This window comes from Triticum aestivum, chromosome 4D, assembly GCF_018294505.1.
Source record: "Triticum aestivum cultivar Chinese Spring chromosome 4D, IWGSC CS RefSeq v2.1, whole genome shotgun sequence".
NCBI lineage: Eukaryota > Viridiplantae > Streptophyta > Magnoliopsida > Poales > Poaceae > Triticum > Triticum aestivum.
Window position 1 is genome coordinate 69,574,510 of NC_057805.1, and position 21,225 is coordinate 69,595,734.

The window sequence follows — 21,225 nt, forward strand, 5'->3', positions numbered from 1 at the left end:
TTCTTGCCTTCTCCTATCCATACCTTAATCAAATCAAATCTTACCATAACCTCAACTAATCAAAAATTTCTTTGCCTTCTCTTGAAATAGGCTTTCACCCCGCTTTATAAATATAAATCAAACATCCATACAACCAGAACCACAGTGGCAAAGCAACTAAGACGGCTGGGGCAACATCACAATCATGCCCAAAAAAAGCATAAGCAAAATAGGAAAAGAAAACTACCAAGTGGCATGCATCATGACGAGACTACGAAGATGACAATTTTCGCTATCCATACTCAAATAAAATTAAATCTTATCAAAATCTAAAATATAATGGGCGTGAGGTATATATTGGACATGCTTGGTGTTGAACCGCAAAAATATATATATGCGCAACGCACAGACAATAGCTAGTTAAGCTTAAATGACCGAATCCTACTAGAGCTAAAATGACACGGCAAAAAACCCCAAAATGATGACAGTTTTTCTTTATTAATACCTAAAATGACTCAATGAAATTTTGGTGAGGGGTCTCAATCTTTTTTTTTTTTTTGAGAAAGTGAGGGGTCTCAGTCAATTGTTTGGGAGAAGATAGTTCTAAGCAAAGGTGCAGCCAGGCCCCAGACTAGCCGGGCCACGGGCCGAGACGTGACGCCGGATTCCTTCATTGGTATAGCACATATTCGGTTTGGGGCTTGCCTAGGGCCTGGCCCGGTCCCGGCTAAGCCAGTGGTCCGGTCTCAGGATTAGAATCCTCCTCCAACTGAATAGAAAAGCGATTCTCAAAAAAAAAACTGAATAGAAAAGTATTCTTTCTCCCCTAAAAAAAGTATTCATTCTTTACAAAATCGGTTGGTGTGAACCAATTAGACTTTAACTCTTTATTAAGGCATAAGGCAATCCGCGGTGCTAGAAAAAGACGATCTTTTGTCACGTCTTGTTGCACCTGTTTTATTTAGTGAACATGTGATCGAAGATGGGACGTGGAGGAAAAAAATGGTGGTAGCTTAGACGTGAGAGGAATAATCCACAACAGAAAAATCATATCATGGTCCTTATCATTACCTTAACAAACAAGAGTAATGTTTATCTCATCTTAGTAGTGCTACTTTTTCGCTGGGCTCATCAACGGCATGGGTGACTCAGGAACCTGGAGTCACGCAATTGCATTTGCCCTAGCTAACTGACATCCACTATAAATAAGGCAACATGCAAGCCCTCCGATTGCTCACTCCGTCACGTCCCGCGGGTCAGAGCGCATCTACACGTACGCCCGGCCTCCTCTTCAACTGACGCGAGTATAACTAGCCACCCATAGCGTGGACGCGGAAACTTTCCAAGGTGCGCAACGGCCTCTGCCCCGATCCCGGAGCAGAGCAACAGATAGAACCCTTCCTTCCTCTCGCGAGATCGACCGACGCCGGTAAGATGCTGCCGTACGCGACGGCCGGCGAGGCGGAGGCGGCGCTCGGCCGCGCCCTGACGTGGGCGGAGGCCGCGTGGCTCCGCTACTCGGCGTCGGTGCCGGACCGCTACCTCCACTGGCCCAACATCGCCATCACATTGGTCGTCTACACGCTGGCGCCGCTGCCCCTCGCCCTCTTCGACCTCGCCGCGCCGGCCGCCGCCGCACCGTACAAGCTGCAGCCCAAGGTGCAGCACCCGCCGGCCACCTTCTTCCGCTGCTACATGGACGCCGTTCGCGTCTCGCTGCTCATCATCGGGCCATACCAGCTCATCTCGTATCCTGCCGCCAAGGTCTACTACACCTCTTGCATTGTGACTTACTGGTTATAATTAGGAAATTAGGTTTTTTGTTCATGAAAAAAAACATAAAAATGAAACTAGATTAATGACTTAGATCTCGCCTACTATTACCGAGTTAGAAGATGGAAATTGCATGTGAACGTTGGAATCTTTGAGTAGATACTTAATTTTCAATTGAATCTTCTGGACCTGAATTTAGATTGAAAAAACAAATCACTAGATAAATACTGTGCACTAGTCTGTTATTAATTAGTAAAGATTCATGCTCTATATGGCGTTGATGTAGATTATTATAATCTCGTGCGACTGATCAATTTTTGTATGTTCTACTGTTTGCTAACAATTTTTTCCCTATTTCTGTCGCTATTTGTACGCAGAAGAGTGTAAAATAAGTCCAGTACAGCACAGTTCAGCAACTGCAAGCTGAGCCTCGTTGGATAAAGGTTCAGAGACGTAACTTAGGTCTTTTATCTGGATGAGTATTAGCTACCTAAAATTGATAGATATAGAAAACATACATGGACATGGTGCATAGAAATTTCAACTGATGTAGATGTAACTATTTAGAAATCCAATGACTGAAAAACACTAAGAGTAAGAACATGAGAAGAATCATTCGCAAAAAAAAAAGAACATGCGAAGTAACTAGGAAAGCACCTATATATGCTATAAGAAATTTAAGTGCCTAGAGAACAAACTTCCAAGAAAACAACAACTCAGTTTCTATATTGTGTGTTTGTTAGATAATGGACATACGGACGGGACTTCCATTGCCGTCAATGGGGGAGATAATGGCGCAACTGACAGTATACTTCTTGGTGGAAGACTATCTGAACTACTGGCTCCATCGGCTGTTGCACACAAAATGGGGTTACGAAAAGATCCACCATGTTCACCATGAGTTCACGGCGCCTATGGCGTATGCCGCATGGTATGGACACTGGGCTGAGATGCTCATCCTTGCCGTACCCTCCTTGGCTGGCCCTGCTCTCGTCCCATGCCATGTTACCACGCTGTGGATCTGGTTTGCTGCGCGTTTGGTTGAGAGCCTCAACATACATAGCGGGTAACATCACTTGCACTCCATCTAACGGGCTTTTTTTCTTTCTTGAATTCAGATATCTGACTTGTTTCATTTCTAAACATATTGAGACCAATCAAATTAACTATAAACATGTTCTTTTATGACCTGAGAAAAAAAAGCTTTATAACACATGTCTTATCTAAATAATTCTTCGACTACAGATTTAAGTTGCCATTCAATGCTGAGAAGTATATACCGTTCTATGGAGGGGCAGAGCACCATGACTACCATCACTACATAGGAGGACAGAGCAAGAGCAACTTCGCTCCTGTTTTCACCTACTGTGATTATATTTATGGAACGGACAAGGTATCTAGTGTTCTGCTATCTTACACTTGAATGATTTAAAATCATATGAATTAAGAACTGATGGCAGGTTACTAAGTCATCTCCCGATCTTTTTTCAGGGCTACAAATATCACAAGGCAACTCTGGCAAAGGTAAGCTTCTACCAATCTTTTTGTTTTTGAAGAAGCGTCTTTTCAACAATCAACATTATCTATGCTTAAGCATAATAATATTTCACACCAACTATTACAATAATAGTGTGATATGTTGGCTCTTTTTGCTTGAAAACTTGTCTACTTCCTAGGGCGTGGCATCTTGGTTCTCTGCTAAAGAACATTATTTGACTCCCACCAATCATAGGTTGGATAGATTGGTTTTGGATTTCCGCTATGATTATTATTTTCCTGTACTTGTGAACAATTCCTGATATTTTTTCCTTAAGAAATAAGTTTAAAATTATTCATGTTACAGGGATGGACTCCCTCCTTTCACAAATATAATATGGCCTAATTTTTTGTGAATCGGATGTATATAAATACGTTTTAGTGTTCGTGTTCATTCATTTCATTCCATATGTAGTCCATATTGAAATATCCAAACCATCTTATATTTGTAAATGAAGGGAGTATATAATACATACACGCACCCATACCCTCAATTATCAGTTAGCTATAGGAAAGTTTATAAGCTTATATTGTCAATTCTTTTAAACTCGTAATATGACACGTACATAGGGAAACAAAAAGGAAGGTATTTATTTTACAGACTACCTGCATCCTAGATTTGTCGAGGAGGCAAACATCTGATGTTATGTAATTTTGTTTGTTTGAATCATTGGATCGAACAGCTGAAGGAGTTGGCAGGCAGCGACGTTCAGAAAGGAGCCGACAATGGATTCAACGGTGGAAAGCAGGACTAGAGAGAGGTTGGCTTCAGAGGACTCATGGTCATACAAATCCTATCACTAATTCAAGTGGTCTCCGGATATATATCCCCATGATGGAGTACACTAGTATAAATAATTGTTCTATGCCAATCATTAAGGTTGAGTGGCTCTTGAACCACCGGCAGAGTCGTTCCAAGTGTTAATTATTTCCAGTTCTCCCTCCATTCGTACACATAGCTCCACTACTCTATTATCGGATGTAATAATGGTGCTTAGTTCGTGATATGCTTGAAAGTGTGCGTCTTTGCATACTACGTGACATGTCTCTAGTAAGCAGGCATGTGGGAACCGTCAAATATGGAGACATAGTCGAGAGCATTTGCCTTTGTGCTTCCAATATCAGATGTTGTACATAATTGGACAATCTATCTTTTTCCCTATATTTACGATGCATGTCGTCTTTCGTTGATCAATATGTTTTGTGAGGTTTTCTTTTGGGGGGAATTTTCGATGAGCAATACCAGTATGAGACTACAAAATTCTAGAGGATCACCTTGGCGATCTTGTTAGTTAGAATTGATGTGTTTGGTTTTAGCCTAACTTCTACGACAAAATAGTTGGCTAGCCAAAATTTTGATGAATTGGTCAACATCAGCTAGAAAAATAAATTTGAATGGGTACAAAAACATTGGCATGCCAAGACATTGGTAGCCATCCAAACATAGATCAACTTTTTTTGTTGTCATGACCAAAACGTTGATAGGGCATGAGTGTTGGTCACCATCCAAACACACCCAAAGTGTGCACACAAGTATTATTCCTCAATCGCCCTAGAAATCTCCAAAAGGTAATCATGCAAGAATGTTTTTCAGCTTCTTCGTTCTACAGGCTTCTATCTATCGTGTCGCTTGTGCTTTATCTATAAAGCGAGGTGATAGCCCATTTCGTATCTATCGTGTCACTTTTGCAGTGTTTTACATTTGGCAGTGAGAGCAAATCACTACAAGGTCCATGATCGCGACTGCAAACTATGGCTTGTAAATAAAGGAAAGAACATCCAAATGTACGAGAAGATACAATTAGCAAAATGTTAGCCCGGGAATTGTCGCTTTGTACGGTAACAACTATCCGTGGACCGGAGGGGATAGATTTCCCCAGTTACTTGTAACGTGTGGAAGAGTGGATAATGCCCTACCCGCAGTGCGCGGAACCCATGTTAATATATTTCTTATCGTGAACGTGACATCGCATTGCAAACTAGAAGACGAAAGCTGGGGAAAACGACAACTCAAAAGTTAGCCAGACCTTAGCAAGTATCGTGGAGCCAATTGTTGCTTTTCCTTCTCTTAATTTCTTTTTGTTGCCGTTCCTAACAGAAAAAGGTAATCGTATTCATAGGGATAGACGATGTCTTCTCTTAAGCAAGGTGGTTAGTAGTTCTAGTGCAGTTCATCCACATGGACAAGTGTTCTTTTTGGTAACTTCTAGAAATGTTCCACTTTTAGTCCTAGTGCGAGAATGATCCTCGATTTAGGCTAAACGTATGTGATTTGTTACGTATCCCTTTTGTTTTGGATTATAAGACGTTTTGAATACGTTAATATGGACTACATACAGACTAAAATGAATGAACAAATACATCAAAACGCATATATATATATATATATTTGATTCAGAAAAAAATAGAATACTTTTAATTCGAAACGGAGAGAGTACTCGGGAAAGACAGTGAAACTTGTTAGAGCATCTACAGCCGGGCGCTTGAAACCCGCCTCATAATCCCGGGCAGGCCGCCCGGTCACTATCTGGTCATAATTTTTTGACCCAGATGACCCCCTCAAACGGCCTTGAAACGCCTGGGCTGACCGGCACCCCTCATATCCATCCAAAATATGGGGTGGATAGGGGGCGTCCGGGCGCGCCTGAGCACGCTCGCCACGTCGGATCCAGCCCACACTGGCCCACCCGATCCCACATAAATTTCTCCCCATCCGCTCGCCGGGCAAAACTCTAGCCACTTCACTTACCTTCCCTCCACTCCCCTCCGTCACCCAAGCTCATCACCGGCTCCTTCCGGCCATCTCCGGCATGGCGGGCAGCGGATCCGAGTCCTTCAACTCCAGATCCGTCGACCCCGATCTCATTCCACGCGGCCCCGAGGAGGAGATGGCTGCCCGGCTTGCGCTCCGCCGCGCTCGGGAGGAGGCCCGTGCATGGCTGCGCTCGGACTCCATCTGTCGGGAAACCATTGCGTCCGCCCAAATGACGCATGGATCCAGCGCTAGGCCAGATGTAGCTGCCTCGCCGGAGGCTGCGCGGTCCGTCTGGTGTCCGAACCCGCAACCCCTTCGTTGGCACGCCGAGCATCGGGACGCACCAAGGGCCTCGCCCGACGAGGCCATGGCCCACCGTGCAAGGCACCAGGCGCGGGAGGCGACCGCAGTCCTCGCGGCGGTGGACGTCAGCGAGGCGGAGTCGCATTCTCCGGTGCCCCGTATGGCGCATTAGTCCGGGCGCCGCAACCGCGTCATGGTGGACGTCGGCGGCTCGTCCCCAGACGGATCCATCATCGATCTGACGTCCATGGGCACCCAACGGGGTTCTGGGCTACGACGAGGAAGAGTAGGGCATCAGAGACGGCAGCGCCTTGAGTCCCCTGAGCCAGCTCGTGTCCCATGCCCTACTCTACCTTGCCGGCGACTGGACCAGCACTCTGAGGAGCGCAGCCGGCCGCCGGACATGGTCAGGGCGGAGCCGGGCGAGCGCGGAACGGAACCGGACGAAGCTCCGCTCGAAATCGCTGCATTACATGTAATAATATGGATTTGAGGTTTCTAATTTGAGATATCCGGGTGTTGAATGCATTTTTTAGGTGTGATCGGTCACTGTCCGCGGACGTGCCCGGGCGCGTCCGCGGGCGTTTCAGTGGTCGGATTTGCTAAGTCCGGCTGTAGATACTCGTATGTGCTGCTTTAAATGATGTACGCTTATTTCATTTTATTTGCGAGGAAATTAAATGTTGTACGCTAAAATGCACTGCAACGCGGCAGCAGAGGCTGTGACCTTACGTTGCGGGCTCTTGACATCCACATGAGGTTTATCCTTCGATAATTATCCACCGAAGTACTAACGACGGAGCACCAAACAAACGCTTTTGTTGTTTTGTGGTTGTGCCGGTCGCTGAGGCATGAGTGGATGCACAAGCGTGGCGCATGAGAATATATATCTAGTGATACCTGCTCAGATTACCATGACACCAGCATTCAAACAGAACTAGATATGCTCTAAGCAGCTATGATGTCACGGTGTATCACCTAAAAGAGATATTACTAGATATGCTCTTCTCCAACACACGAAACCAACGCAAGGGAGTAAGTAGGTAACACCACTACCAGGTCATCTGACCCTCTAAAACAAAAACAACAATGCTTGACCGTGTGTTAGAGCATCTCCAGCAACGCTCAGGGAGGCCTTCCCGGACGATTTTTTCACGCCGGCGCTGAAAAAACGGCCCAGTCGTGCCCTCAGGAGTCCGATTTTCGCCGACCTGGGCCGAAATCAGCGCCGGCGGACCCAGGCCGAACCCGGCGCTGGGGGCGCCGGGGCGAGCGGTTTTGGCGCGAAAAAGCCGCGGGCCAGCCGCGTCAGCGACACCGCGCCTCGTCTTCCCCCAACGCCTCGGTTTCCCACGGGGAATCAATGGCAATGCTGCCGCCGGTCAGCCTTGCCATTGATTCCTCACGGGCGGCGCGTCACGGGACGGCGCGCACGCCTCCCCTCCCTCGCACGCGTACACACGGGCGCGGCGCGGCTATATAAGCCGGTGGCCTCGCTCGCCTGTGGCCACACCAGCCCCGCCCTCGCCGCCGAGCTCTACCTCTCCCGAGCGCCACCGCCGAGCCCTCTCTCTCCCTCTCCCTCTCCCGTGAGCCGCCGCCCAGCCCCTCCCTCTCCCTCCCCCTCTCCTCCCGATGGCCGAGCGTTTCCCCGGAGACGAGGCGGCGGCCAACGGCTTCGGCCGCCGCATGCTCCGCGAACAGGAGTCGTGGCTCCTATTCCAGGCGAACATCCCGGCGCCGCCTGACATGCGCGCCGGGCCGACGGGGTGGAGGCTCAGCAACGGGGGAGTGCCCATTCCCCCGTTGCCCGACGCCGTGGCGAAACCCTCCTACTTCGCCGACGAGGTCGAGGTCGTGCGCGCCTCCCTCACCGACGCCCAGCTCGCCCTCCCCAAGTACGCCACCGACAACCACATGGCTTGGGTGGCATACTTCGAGCGTCGCCAGCAACAGCGGTTGGCGTCCACCAACGGTGCGCCGGTGGTCGGCGGCCTGAAGAACAGCGAGGGGCGCCACCTGTGGTGGGGCGTCCCCGGCCGCACACTCGAGGAAGTGCTGACGCATCTCGAGGGCGGCAACAACCCGCCGTTGGAGTACCCCCCGGCGAGGGCAGCCGTCCCGGTGCACCGCCGACGCGACGGGCCATGGGCGCCAAGGAGGTTCGGCTCCTCCTCTTCTTCCTCCTCGCGTTCTTCCTCGCACTCCTCCGGCACTCCGGCGCTGCTCGGCGTCAAGGCCGAGCCCGCGGCTGAGACGCCGCTCGGCCGATGCACTCGCAGTGCCGGCATCGTCATCCACGCTTCGTCAAGCCAAAGACGGAGCCGGGGCTTGCGCTGGTGAAGGCGGAGCCGGGTCTCCCCGCCGTGAAGACGGAGCACGACGAGGTCGAGCTCGACGACGACGCGGCCCTTGAATGGGCACGCCAGGACTCCCTGAAGATGGCGAGGGAGCGCCAGTGCGCCGCCCTGCGGCGCTTCGCGGAGCGTCGCCGGGGCCGCGACGAAGGAGGAGTCGTCGTCATCGACGACAGCGACGACGACGATGCGCCGCCGCTGCCACCAGTCCGCCATGGCGATGCCAGGTCTTGCAGGGGCGCCCGCGTCAAGGAGGAGAAGGCCAACGATGACGACGGCGGTGAGGATGGCGGCGACGACGGGGACTACTCGGCGTTCAGCCAGTTTCTTTTTTAGATTAGTTTATATATTTGCTATGTAATGAAAATCCGCGAACTTTGTCGAAATATATGCCCAAGTTGGCCGAAATTTGTCGTGTTTAGCCGAACTTTGCCGAACTTTGCTATATACTTTTATTTTTTGAACGCGCCTGGGGGCGGCCCTGGGGCCGGCGGCTGGGGACCAACTCGCCCCCAGGCCGATTTTTTGCGCCGGCTCACCCCCAGGCGGCGATTTTAGACGCCCCCTGGGGGGCAACTGCTGGAGATGCTCTTAGACCTCTTCCAATGCAAAGATGCTTACATGAGTTGCTAAGTGCAATACATAGTTTAGCAACCCAGCTCTCCGATGCATAGGTGCTTAACTTGTTGTTTTTTTAATAAAGAACTTGTTGTTGCTAAGCTCACTTATTTAATGATTTAGCACCTAAACTTTTTCATGCATTGGTCGGTTTTTTCATTTAAGTGGTTTGCCTAGGTTCACGCGCATGGCATTGGTTCTTTCTAAGGTCACCAAAGTGCTCTTTCTCCTCCTTAGAGCAACTCCAACGGGGCGACCCAAACGGACGCGCGCTTTGTCCGCTTTTTGTCTGTTTGGGTCGGCCAGGCGGACGTGCGCGTCCGCATTTTAAAATGGGTCGGCTTGACCGCCCAACGGGCAGGCCGACCCAAATGTGCCGCCGTGAAAAAAATAACAAGTTGCACGAAATAAAAATAAATAAACATAATTAAACATAAAGTGGCCGGTCAAACGCCGGCCAAAGTCCACCTAAATCTAATAAACATTAAATGAAACATTAAAAAAAGTTTGCGCCCGCCTGCTGCCGCCCCGCACGCTGCCCTAAACGTCGTCGGCCTTGCTCTTGCCCTTGCCGTCGACGCCGCCGTCGTCGGTGAGGTCGATGAAGACCGGAGCAGGGCCAGCCCACCCGAACGCCGCCTGGTACGCTGCCAGGGCAGCCTCCTCCGGTGTCTACTGGGGCGGCGGCATTGCGGCAAGCCGCGCGCGCTCCTCCTCCTCCTCCTCGAGCCGGAGCGACTCCGCGTCGCGTTGGAGCATGGCCTCATAGCGCATCTGCTCCTCGTCGTCGGCCCGCTCCTGGCGGAGCCAATGCTCCTTCCATCGCTCAAGGTGGGCCGCCTCCTCCTCCGGCGTCGCGGCGAAGTGGACGGGAGGCGCGCTCACCCACTCGCGGTACTGGCCCGTCCACGAGTAGGCCTCCTCCGGCCAAGTGGGTGGAGGCGGGGAGCGCTTACGCGTCGGCTCCGGCTCCGGCTCCGGCTTGGGCTGGACGGGCGGCGACGGTGGCGGTGGCGGCACGAAGAGCGGGGTGTGGACGGAGTCCCCCGCCGCCGACAGGGCAAGGGCTTGCTCCAGCCCATCCCAGTGTGCGTCCTCCTCGAGGCGGCTAGCCTCCAGCGCGTGCTGCAGGGCCTCCTCGAGGGCGGCTTGGTACTCCGCCTCCGCCTCCATGTCCTCTGGCTCTACCTGCGGGGGCGGCAGTGGGAACGGCGGTGGGACAACGTCGACACCCGAGCGCCGTTGCTCCTCGTGTTCGAGGGCGAACCACGTCTCCCAGTTGGGGGAGTCGGCGGCGTACTCTGGCAGCCGATGCTGCTCCGGCGTGAGCTGCGCGCGACGCCTGCGCACCTCGTCGTCGTGCGCCCGCTGGGTACGCGGAACCGCCGGCACCGGGATCCGCTGCGGATCTAGATGCCAACGGTGCGGGAGCGTGACATTGGGGTACGGCAATGGCTGCCTGTACTCCCAGTGCCACCGCGCTTCGTGCACCGGGATGTGCAGGCGCCGGCGACCAGGGCGGAAACGCGTCGCCGCCGGAGGAGGAGGAGGGGGAAGGGGAGCACGGGAGGACGAGGCGTCAGGGGTGCCCTTGCCCTTGCCATTGCTGATGCCGAAGAGGCCCATGGGCACGCTAGGGTTTGCGGTCGCCGGCGAGGAAGCAAAGGGAATGGTGGGGGGCAGATGTGGACGGGAGAAGTGGATGAGGCCGACCCCGCCGCACGCGTGGTTAAAAAAGGAGGCTTGCACTGGCTGACGCGTGGGCCTGCTGTCGGTGGTCGTCATAAATAAGACGACTGGTGGCGGTTGGGCGGCCGCCAGGTGGGGACGCGGCGGACGGCGAGGAGACGTGCGGCGCGTCCGCGCCGACGCATTCCAAGCGCAATTTTGGGCCGGAAATGGGTCGGCGCGGACGCTAGGCGGACACGATTTGAGTTTGGGTCGACGCGTTGGGCCGCCACTTTTGTTCGCGCCAACCCAAACGGACGCGGGCGGACGAAATGGGTCGCCCCATTGGAGTTGCTCCTAATTGTTATGCCATGTCTTTTTTCGCTTGTGTGGCATGCTTAGCACCCATCCACCGTGCAGCACTAGGAAGGGTCTTATGTCATAAAGCTTTGAATCGAGCTTTGAGCTGCGTGTGTATAAAAAACCGGCAATAAATTGTCCTGTTTGTGTCTTTTCATTCATGCCGAAAGAGTATGTGCGTCTGAACTGATAAATTTTTCACGTTTTCGAAAAGCGATACTTTTATTACTTAAAAGATTTAAGCATTAAACCCGTCCTCTGCATAACTAAGATACACACAGTCAAATAAGGTCCTTTCACACAAACAAAAAATAAAAATGTGAAATACAAAGAAACATTTAGAGTCCGTATAATGCCTAAAGCGAGGGGGGCAATCCTAAGATCATGTTGTCACCCATGTTGGGTAAAAGTATCCCTTGCCATATCCTCCAATCGTGTACACACCTCCATAAATAGGTTTCGATTCTCCACCATTGTAGAGAGGACCATAAACAAAGAGTCCCGGTACATCTGTAGATAACCTGTAACAGAGAAGTATTTTTATCATTAAAAATCTTATCATTTCTACATAGCCAAAGCGAGCAAATAACGGCAAGCGCTCTAAAGGAAATATGCCCTAGAGGCAATAATAAAGTTGTTATCTATATTTACTTATATCAAGATAAATGTTTATTATTCATGCTAGATTTGTATTAACCGGAAACTTGATACATGTGTGGATATATAGACAAAACACAGTGTCCCTAGTAAGCCTCTACTAGACTAGCTCGTTAATCAAAGATGGTTAAGTTTCCTAACCATAGACATGAGTTGTCATTTGATGAATGGGATCACATCATTAGAGAATGATGTGATGGACAAGACCCATCCATTAGCTAAGCATAATGATCGTTAAGTTTTATTGCTATTGCTTTCTTCATGACTTATACATATTCCTTTGACTATGAGATTATGCAACTCCCGAATACTGGAGGAAAACCTTGTGTGCTATCAAACGTCACAACGTAACTGGGTGATTATAAAGATGCTCTACAGGTATCTACGAAGGTGTTTTGTTGGGCTGGCATATATCAAGATTAGGATTTGTCACTCCGAGTATCAGAGAGGTATCTCTGGGCCCTCCCGGTAATGCACATCATGATAAGCCTTGCAAGCAATGTGACTAATGTGTTAGTTGTGGGATGATGCATTACGGAACGAGTAAAGAGACTTGCCGGTAATGAGATTGAACTAGGTATGAATATACCAACGATCGAATCTCGGGCAAGTAACATACCGATGATAAAGCGAATGATGTATGTTGTCATTACAGTTTGACCGATAAAGATCTTCGTAGAATATGTGGGAACCAATATGAGCGTCCAGGTTCCGCTATTGTTTATTGACCGGAGAGGTGTCTCGGTCATGTCTACATAGTTCTCAAACCCGTAGGGTCCGCACGCTTAATGTTCGATGACGATTTGTATTATATGAGTTATGTGATTTGGTGACCGAATGTTGTTCAGAGTCCCAGATGAGATCACGGACATGACGAGGAGTCTCAAAATGGTCGAGAGGTAAAGATTGATATATTGGATGATAGTATTCGTACACCGGGTACATATCAGAGTATCGAGGGGTTACCGGAACCCCCCGGGGCAAGATATGGGCCACAGGAGGGAGGCAAGCCAGCCCACAAGGGGTGGCATGCTCCCCCTCAAGGGAAGAGTCCGAATTGGACTAGGGGAGGGGGCGGCGCCCCCCTTTCCTTCTCCCTCTCTCTCCTTCCCCCTTTCCCCCTCCGATAAAAGGAAGGGGGGCCGAATCCTACTAGGAGCCCAAGTAGGACTCCTCCTACTTGGGGCGCGCCTAGATCCGGCCTCCTCCCCTCTCCCTCCTTTATATACGGGGGTGGGGGCACCTCTAAACACAAATCAATTGTTCCAAGCCATGTGCGGCGCCCCCCTCCACAGTTTACGCCTTCGGTCATATTCACGTAGTGCTGAGGCGAATCCCTGCGCAGATCACTTCACCATCACCGTCACCACGCCGTCGTGCTGACGGAACTCTCCCTCGACACTTTGCTGGATCAAGAGTTCGAGGGACGTCATCGAGTTGAACGTGTGTAGAACTCGGAGGTGCCGTACGTTCGGTGCTTGATCGGTTGAATCGAGAAGACGTTCGACTACATCAACCGCATTAAGCTAACGCTTCCGCTTTCGGTCTACGAGGGTAAGTGGACACACTCTCCTCCTCTCGTTGCTATGCATCTCCTAGATAGATCTTGCGTGAGTGTAGGAATTTTTTTGAAATTGCATGCTACGTTCCCCAACAGTGGCATCAGAGCCAGGTCTATGCGTAGATGATATGCACGAGTAGAACACAAAGAGTTGTGGGCGGTGATAGTCATACTGCTTACCACCAACGTCTTATTTAGATTCGGTGGTATTGTTGGATGAAGCGGTCCGAACAAACCTTACATGACCACGTTCATGAGACCGGTTCCACCGACAGACATGCAACTTGTTTTGCATAAAGGTGGCTGGTGGGTGTCTGTTTCTCCAACTTTAATTTAATCGAATTTGACTACGGCCAGTCCTTGTTGAAGGTTAAAACAGCAAACTTGACGAAACACCATTGTGGTTTTGATGCATAGGTAAGAACGGTTCTTACTAGAAGCCCATAGCAGCCACTTAAAACTTGCAACAACAAAGTAGAGGACGTCTAACTTGTTTTTGCAGGGCATGTTGTGATGTGATATGGTCAAGACATGATGTGATATACGTTGTTGTATGAGATGATCATGTTTTGTAAAAGTTATCGGCGACTGGCAGGAGCCTTATGGTTGTCGCTTTATTGTATGAAATGCAATCGCCATGTAATTGCTTTACTTTATCACTATGCATGAGCGATAGTTGTAGAAGCAATAGTTGGCGAGACGACAACGACGCTACGATGGATATCAAGGTGTCAAACCCGTGACGATGGAAATCATGACGGTGATTTGGAGATGGAGATCAAAGGCACAAGATGATGATGGCCATATTGTCACATATTTTGATTGCATGTGATGTTTATCTTTTATGCATCTTATTTTGCTTAGTACGGCGGTAGCATTATAAGATGATCCCTCACCAAAAATTTCAAGGTATAAGTGTTCTCCCGGAGTATGCATCGTTGCGACAGTTCGTCGTGCCGAGACACCACATGATGATCGGGTGTGATAAGCTCTACGTTCACATACAACGGGTGCAAGACAGTTTTGCACGTGCGGAATACTCGGGTTAAACTTGACGAGCCTAGCATGTACAGACATGGCCTCGGAACACTGGAGACCGAAAGGTCGAACGTGAATCATATAGTAGATATGATCAACATACAGATTTTTACCATTGAAACTACCCAATCTCACGTGATGATCGGACATGGTTTAGTTCATACGGATCACGTGATCATTTAGATGACTCGAGGGATGTCTATCTAAGTGGGAGTTCTTAAGTAATATGATTAATTGAACTTAATTAATCATGAACTTAGTTGTGATAGTTTTTGCATATCTATGTTGTAGATCAATGGCCCGTGCTACCGTTCCCTTGAATTTTAATGCGTTCCTAGAGAAAGCTAAGTTGAAAGATGATGGTAGCAACTACACGGACTGGGTCCGTAACTTGAGGATTATCCTCATTGCTGCACAAAAGAATTGTGTCCTTAATGCACCGCTAGGTGACAAGCCCCCTCCCGCTAATGTAGACGCTTTCAACGTATGGCAGACGCGGTCTGATGACTACTCTATAGTTCAGTGTGCCATGCTCTACGGCTTAGAATCGGGACTTCAAAGACGTTTTGTACGTCATGGACCATATGAGATGTTCCAGGAGTTGAAGTTAATATTTCAAGCAAATGCCTAAGTTGAGAGATACGAAGTATCCAACAAGTTCTATAGCTGCAAGATGGAGGAGAACAGTTCTGTCAGTGAACACATACTCAGAATGTCTGGGTACCATAACCACTTAACTCAGCTGGGAGTTAATCTTCCAGATGATAGTGTTATTGACAGGGTTCTTCAATCACTGCCACCAAGCTACAAAGGCTTCGTGATGAACTATAATATGCAAGGGATGGATAAGACAATTCCCGAGCTCTTCACTATGCTCAAAGCTACGGAGGTAGAAATCAAGAAAGAGCATCAAGTGTTGATGGTTAACAAGACCACTAGTTTCAAGAAAAAGGGCAAGGGAAAGAAGGGGAACTTCAAGAAGAATGGCAAGCAAGTTGTCACTCCCGGGAAGAAGCCCAAGTCTGGACCCAAGCCTGAAACTGAGTGCTTCTACTGCAAAGGGACTGGTCACTGGAAGCGGAACCGCCACAAGTATTTGGCGGATAAGAAGGATGGCAAAGTGAACAAAGGTAAATCTGATATACATGTTATTGATGTGTACCTTACTAATGCTCATAGTAGCGCCTGGGTATTTGATACTGGTTCTGTTGCTCATATTTGCAACTCGAAACAGGGGCTACGGATTAAACGAAGATTGGCTAAGGACGAGGTGACAATGCGCGTTGGGAATGGTTCCAAGGTCGATGTGATCGCCGTCGGCAGGCTACTGTTGAGTACGTAGTAATAATTCAAAATTTTCCATATGTCACCAAGATCAATCTAGGAGATACTAGCAACGAGAGAGAGAGGGAGTGCATCTTCATACCCTTGAAGATCGCTAAGCGGAAGCGTTACAAGAACACGGTTGATGGAGTCCTACTCGCAGCGATTCAAATCGCGGAAGATCCGATCTAGCGCCGAACGGATGGCGCCTCCGTGTTCAACACACATACAGCCCGGGGACGTCTCCTCCTTCTTGAGCCAGCAAGAGGAGAGGAGAAGTTGAGGGAGAGCTCCAGTAGCACGACGACGTGGTGGTGGAGCTTGCGGTTCTCGTGCAGGGCTTCGCCAAGCACTACGGAGGAGGAGGAGGAGTTGGAGGGTGGAAGGGCTGCGCCAGGGGAAGGGGTGTGGCTACCCTCCCACCCCCTCACTATTTATAGGGGGGAGGGAATAGGGGGACGGCCCCCCTAGATGCATCTAGAGGGGGGCGGCGGCCAGGAGGGGGAGACTTGCCCCCCAAGCAAGGTGGGAGGCGCCCCCTCCCCTAGGGTTTCAAACCCTAGGCGCCTTGGGACTTTGGGGGGCGCACCAGACCACTAGGGGGATGGTTCCCTCCCATATTCAGCCCATTAAGTCCTCCGGGACAGGTGGCCCCACCCGGTGGACCCCCGGACACCTTTCGGTGGTCCCGGTACAATACCGATAACGCCCAAAACCATTCCGGCGACTGAAACTGGACTTCCCATATATAAATCTTCACCTCCGGACCATTCCGGAACTCCTCGTGACGTCTGGGATCTCATCCAGGACTCCGAACAACCTTCGGTAACCACATACAATTTCCCATAACAACTCTAACGTCACCGAACCTTAAGTGTGTAGACCCTACGGGTTCGGGAACCATGCAGACATGACCGAGACATCTCTCCGACCAATAACCAACAGCGGGATCTGGATACCCATGTTGGCTCCTACATGTTCCATGATGATCTCATCGGATGAACCACGATGTCGGTGATTCAATCAATCCCGTGTACAATTCCCTTTGTCCATCGGTATATTACTTGCCCGAGATTCGATCGTCGGTATCCCCATACCTCGTTCAATCTCATTACTGGAAAGTCTCTTTACTCGTTATGTAACGCATGATCCCGTGGCTAACTCCTTAGTCACATTGAGCTCATTATGACGATGCGTTACCGAGCGGGCCCAGAGATACCTCTCCGTCATACGGAGTGACAAATCCCAGTCTCGATTCGTGCCAACCCAACAGACACTTTTGGAGATACCTGTGGTGCACCTTTATAGTCACCCAGTTACGTTGTGACGTTTGGTACACCCAAAGCATTCCTACGGTATCCGGGAGTTGCACAATCTCATGGTCTAAGGAAATGATACTTGACATTAGAAAAGCTCTAGCAAACGAACTACATGATCTTGTGCTATGCTTAGGATTGGGTCTTGTCCATCACATCATTCTCCTAATGATGTGATCTCGTTATCAACGACATCCAATGACCATGGTCAGGAAACCAGAACCATCTATTGATCAACGAGCTAGTCAACTAGAGGCTCACTAGGGACATGTTGTGGTCTATGTATTCACACATGTATTACGGTTTCCGGTTAATACAATTATAGCATGAATAATAGACAATTATCATGAACAAGGAAATATAATAATAACTATTTTATTATTGGCTCTAGGGCATATTTCCAACAGTCTCCCACTTGCACTAGAGTCAATAATCTAGTTACATTGTGATGAATCGAACACCCATAGAGTTCTGGTATTGATCATGTTTTGCTCGTGGAAGAGGTTTAGTCAACAGATCTGCGACATTCAGATCCGTATGCACTTTACAAATATCTATGTCTCCATCTTGAATATATTCACGAATGGAGTTGAAGCGACGCTTAATGTGCCTGGTCTTCTTGTGAAACCTGGGCTCCTTGGCAAGGGCAATAGCTCCAGTGTTGTCATATAAGAGAGTCATCGGGCCCAACGCATTGGGAATAACTCCTAGGTCGGTGATGAACTCCTTCATCTAGACTGCTTCCTGTGCTGCCTCCGAGGCAGCTATGTACTCCGCTTCACATGTAGATCCCGCCACAACGCTTTGCTTGCAATTGCACCAGCTGACTGCCCCACCATTCAAAATGTACACGTATCCGGTTTGTGACTTGGAGTCATCCAGATTTGTGTCGAAGCTAGCATCGACATAACCCTTTAAGACGAGCTCTTCATCACCTCCATAAACGAGAAACATATCCTTAGTCCTTTTCAGGTACTTCAGGACATTCTTGAGCGTTGTCCAGTGTTCCATAACGGGATCACTTTGGTACCTCCCTACCAAACTTATGGCAAGGTTCACATCAGGTCTGGTACACAACATGGCATACATAATAGAGCCTATGGCTGAGGCATAGGGGATGACACTCATCTTTTCTCTATCTTCTGCCGAGGTCGGGCATTGAGCCGTGCTCAATCTCACACCTTGCAATACAGGCAAGAACCCCTTCTTGGACTGATCCATATTGAACTTCTTCAATATCTTGTCAAGGTATGTTCTTTGTGAAAGACCAATGAGGCGTCTCGATCTATCTCAATAGATCTTCATGCCTAATATGTAAGCAGATTCTCCAAGGTCCTTCATTGAAAAACACTTATTGAAGTAGGCCTTTATGCTTTCCAAAAGTTCTATATCACTTCCCATCAATAGTATGTCAACCACATACAATATGAGAAATGCTACAGAGATCCCACTCACTTTCTTGTAAATACAGGCTTCTCCATAACTCTGTACAAACCCAAACGCTTTGATCATTTCATTAAAGCAAATGTTCCAACTCTGAGATGCTTGCACCAGCCCATAGATGGAGCGCTGGAGCTTGCATACCTTGTCAGCATTCTTAGGATCGACAAAACCTTCCGGCTGCATCATATACAATTCTTCCTTAAGGAAACCATTAAGGAATGCCGTTTTGACGTCCATTTGCCATATCTCAGAATCCTAGAATGTGGCAGTTGCTAACATGATTCGGACGGACTTCAGCTTCGCTCTGGGTGAGAAGTTCTCGTCGTAGTCAACCCCTTGAACTTGTCGATAACCCTTAGTGACAAGCCGAGCCTTATAGACGGTCACATTACCATCCGCGTCAGTCTTCTTCTTAAAGATCCACTTATTCTCTATGGCTTGCCGATCATCGGGCAAGTCCGTCAAAGTCCATACTTTGTTTTCATACATGGATCCTAGTTCGATTCGGGCCCGCCATTTGTTGGAATCCGGGCCCGCCATCGCTTCTTCCTAGTTCGAAGGTTCACCGTTGTCTAACAACATGATTTCCAGGACAGGGTTGCCGTACCACTCTGGTGCAGAACTTGTCCTTGTGGACCTACGAAGTTCAGTAGCAACTTGATCCGAAGTTTCATGATCATCATCATTAACTTCCTCTCTAGTCGGTGCAGGCACCACAGAAACATCTTCCAGAGCTGCGCTACTCTCCGGTTCAAGAGGGGGTACCTCGTCAAGTTCTACTTTGCTCCCACTTATTTCTTTCGAGAGAAACTCTTTCTCCAGAAAGGATCCATTCTTGGCAACAAAGATCTTGCCTTCGGATCTGAGGTAGAAGGTATACCCAATAGTTTCCTTAGGGTATCTGATACGTCTCCAAGGTATCTATAATTTCTGATTGTTCCATGCTATTATATTATCCATCTAGGATGTTTTATATGCATTTATATGCTATTTTATATGATTTTTGGGACTAACCTATTAACCTAGAGCCCAGTGCCAGTTTCTGTTTTTTCCTTGTTTTTGAGTATCGCAGAAAAGGAAAACCAAACGGAGTCCAATTGACCTGAAAATTGACGGAGATTATTTTTGGACCAGAAGAAGCCCACGGAGTATCGGAGATGGGCCAGAAGAGTCCCGAGGCACCCATTAGGGTGGGGGGCGCGCCCCCTACCTCGTGGCCGCCTCAGAGACCCCCCTGACTTGTTCCCGACGCCAAAACCTCTTATATATACAGAAATCCCCAGAACATAACCTAGATCGGGAGTTCTGCCGCCGCAAGCCTCTGTAGCCACCAAAAACCAATCGGGACCCTGTTCCGGCAACCTACCCGAGGGGGATCCCTCACCTGTGGCCATCTTCATCATCCCGGCGCTCTCCATGACGACGAGGGAGTAGTTCACCCTCGGGGCTGAGGGTATGTACTAGTAGCTATATGTTTGATCTCTCTCTCTCTCTCGTGTTCTTGATTTGGCACGATCTTGATGTACCGCGAGCTTTGCTATTATAGTTGGATCTTATGGTGTTTCTCCCCCTCTACTCTCTTGTAATGGATTGATTTTTCCCTTTGAAGTTATCTTATCGGATTGAGTCTTTAAGGATTTGAGAACACTTGATGTATGTCTTGCATGTGCTTATCTATGGTGACAACGGGATATTCACGTGATCTACTTGATGTATGTTTTGTTATCAACTTGCGGGTTCAGTGACCTTGTGAACTTATGGATAGGGGTTGGCACACGTTTTCGTCTTGACTCTCCGGTGGAAACTTTGGGGCACTCTTTGAAGTTCTTTGTGTTGGTTGAATAGATGAATCTGAGATTGTGTGATGCATATCGTATAATCATACCCACGGATACTTGAGGTGACATTGGAGTATCTAGGTGACATTAGGGTTTTGGTTGATTTGTATCTTAAGGTGTTATTCTAGTACGAACTCTATGATAGATCGAACGGAAAGAATAGCTTCATGTTATTTTACTACGAACTCTTGAATAGATCGATCAGAAAGGATAACTTAGAGGTGGTTTTGTACCCTACAATAATCTCTTCGTTTGTTCTCCGCTATTAGTGACTTTGGAGTGACTCTTTGTTGCATGTTGAGGGATAGTTATATGATCCAATTATGTTATTATTGTTGAGGGAACTTGCACTAGTGAAAGTATGAACCCTAGGCCTTGTTTCCTAGCATTGCAATACCGTTTAGGCTCACTTTTATCATTAGTTACCTTGCTGTTTTTATATTTTCAGATTACAAAAACCTATATCTACCATCCATATTGCACTTGTATCACCATCTCTTCGCCAAACTAGTGCACCTATACAATTTACCATTGTATTGGGTGTGTTGGGGACACAAGAGACTCTTTGTTATTTGGTTGCAGGGTTGTTTGAGAGAGACCATCTTCATCCTACGCCTCCCACGGATTGATAAACCTTAGGTCATCCACTTGAGGGAAATTTGCTACTGTCCTACAAACCTCTGCACTTGGAGGCCCAACA

The 21,225-nt window shown here is 48.7% G+C and overlaps 1 protein-coding gene across 1 annotated transcript; it reads left to right on the forward strand.

Moving 5' to 3' along the window:
- The first annotated feature begins 1,206 nt into the window (after window positions 1-1,206).
- LOC123096278 (very-long-chain aldehyde decarbonylase GL1-10) lies at window positions 1,207-4,483 on the forward strand. The gene is made up of 5 exons (XM_044517968.1): window positions 1,207-1,743; window positions 2,496-2,818; window positions 2,998-3,145; window positions 3,244-3,276; window positions 3,972-4,483. The coding sequence occupies exons 1-5, from the start codon at window positions 1,414-1,416 to the stop codon at window positions 4,041-4,043; spliced, it is 906 nt and encodes a 301-aa protein (XP_044373903.1). The 5' UTR covers window positions 1,207-1,413; the 3' UTR covers window positions 4,044-4,483.
- Window positions 4,484-21,225: the final 16,742 nt, after the last annotated feature.

What these genes read in the sequence shown, in the direction of transcription:
- LOC123096278 (XM_044517968.1), top strand. Translation starts at nt 1,414, where the DNA reads ATGCTGCCGTACGCGACGGCCGGCGAGGCGGAGGCGGCGCTCGGCCGC. An exon ending in TCTCGTATCCTGCCGCCAAG is followed by an intron (nt 1,744 to 2,495) that starts GTCTACTACACC and finishes TGTGTTTGTTAG; the next exon opens with ATAATGGACATACGGACGGG. An exon ending in AGCCTCAACATACATAGCGG is followed by an intron (nt 2,819 to 2,997) that starts GTAACATCACTT and finishes CTTCGACTACAG; the next exon opens with ATTTAAGTTGCCATTCAATG.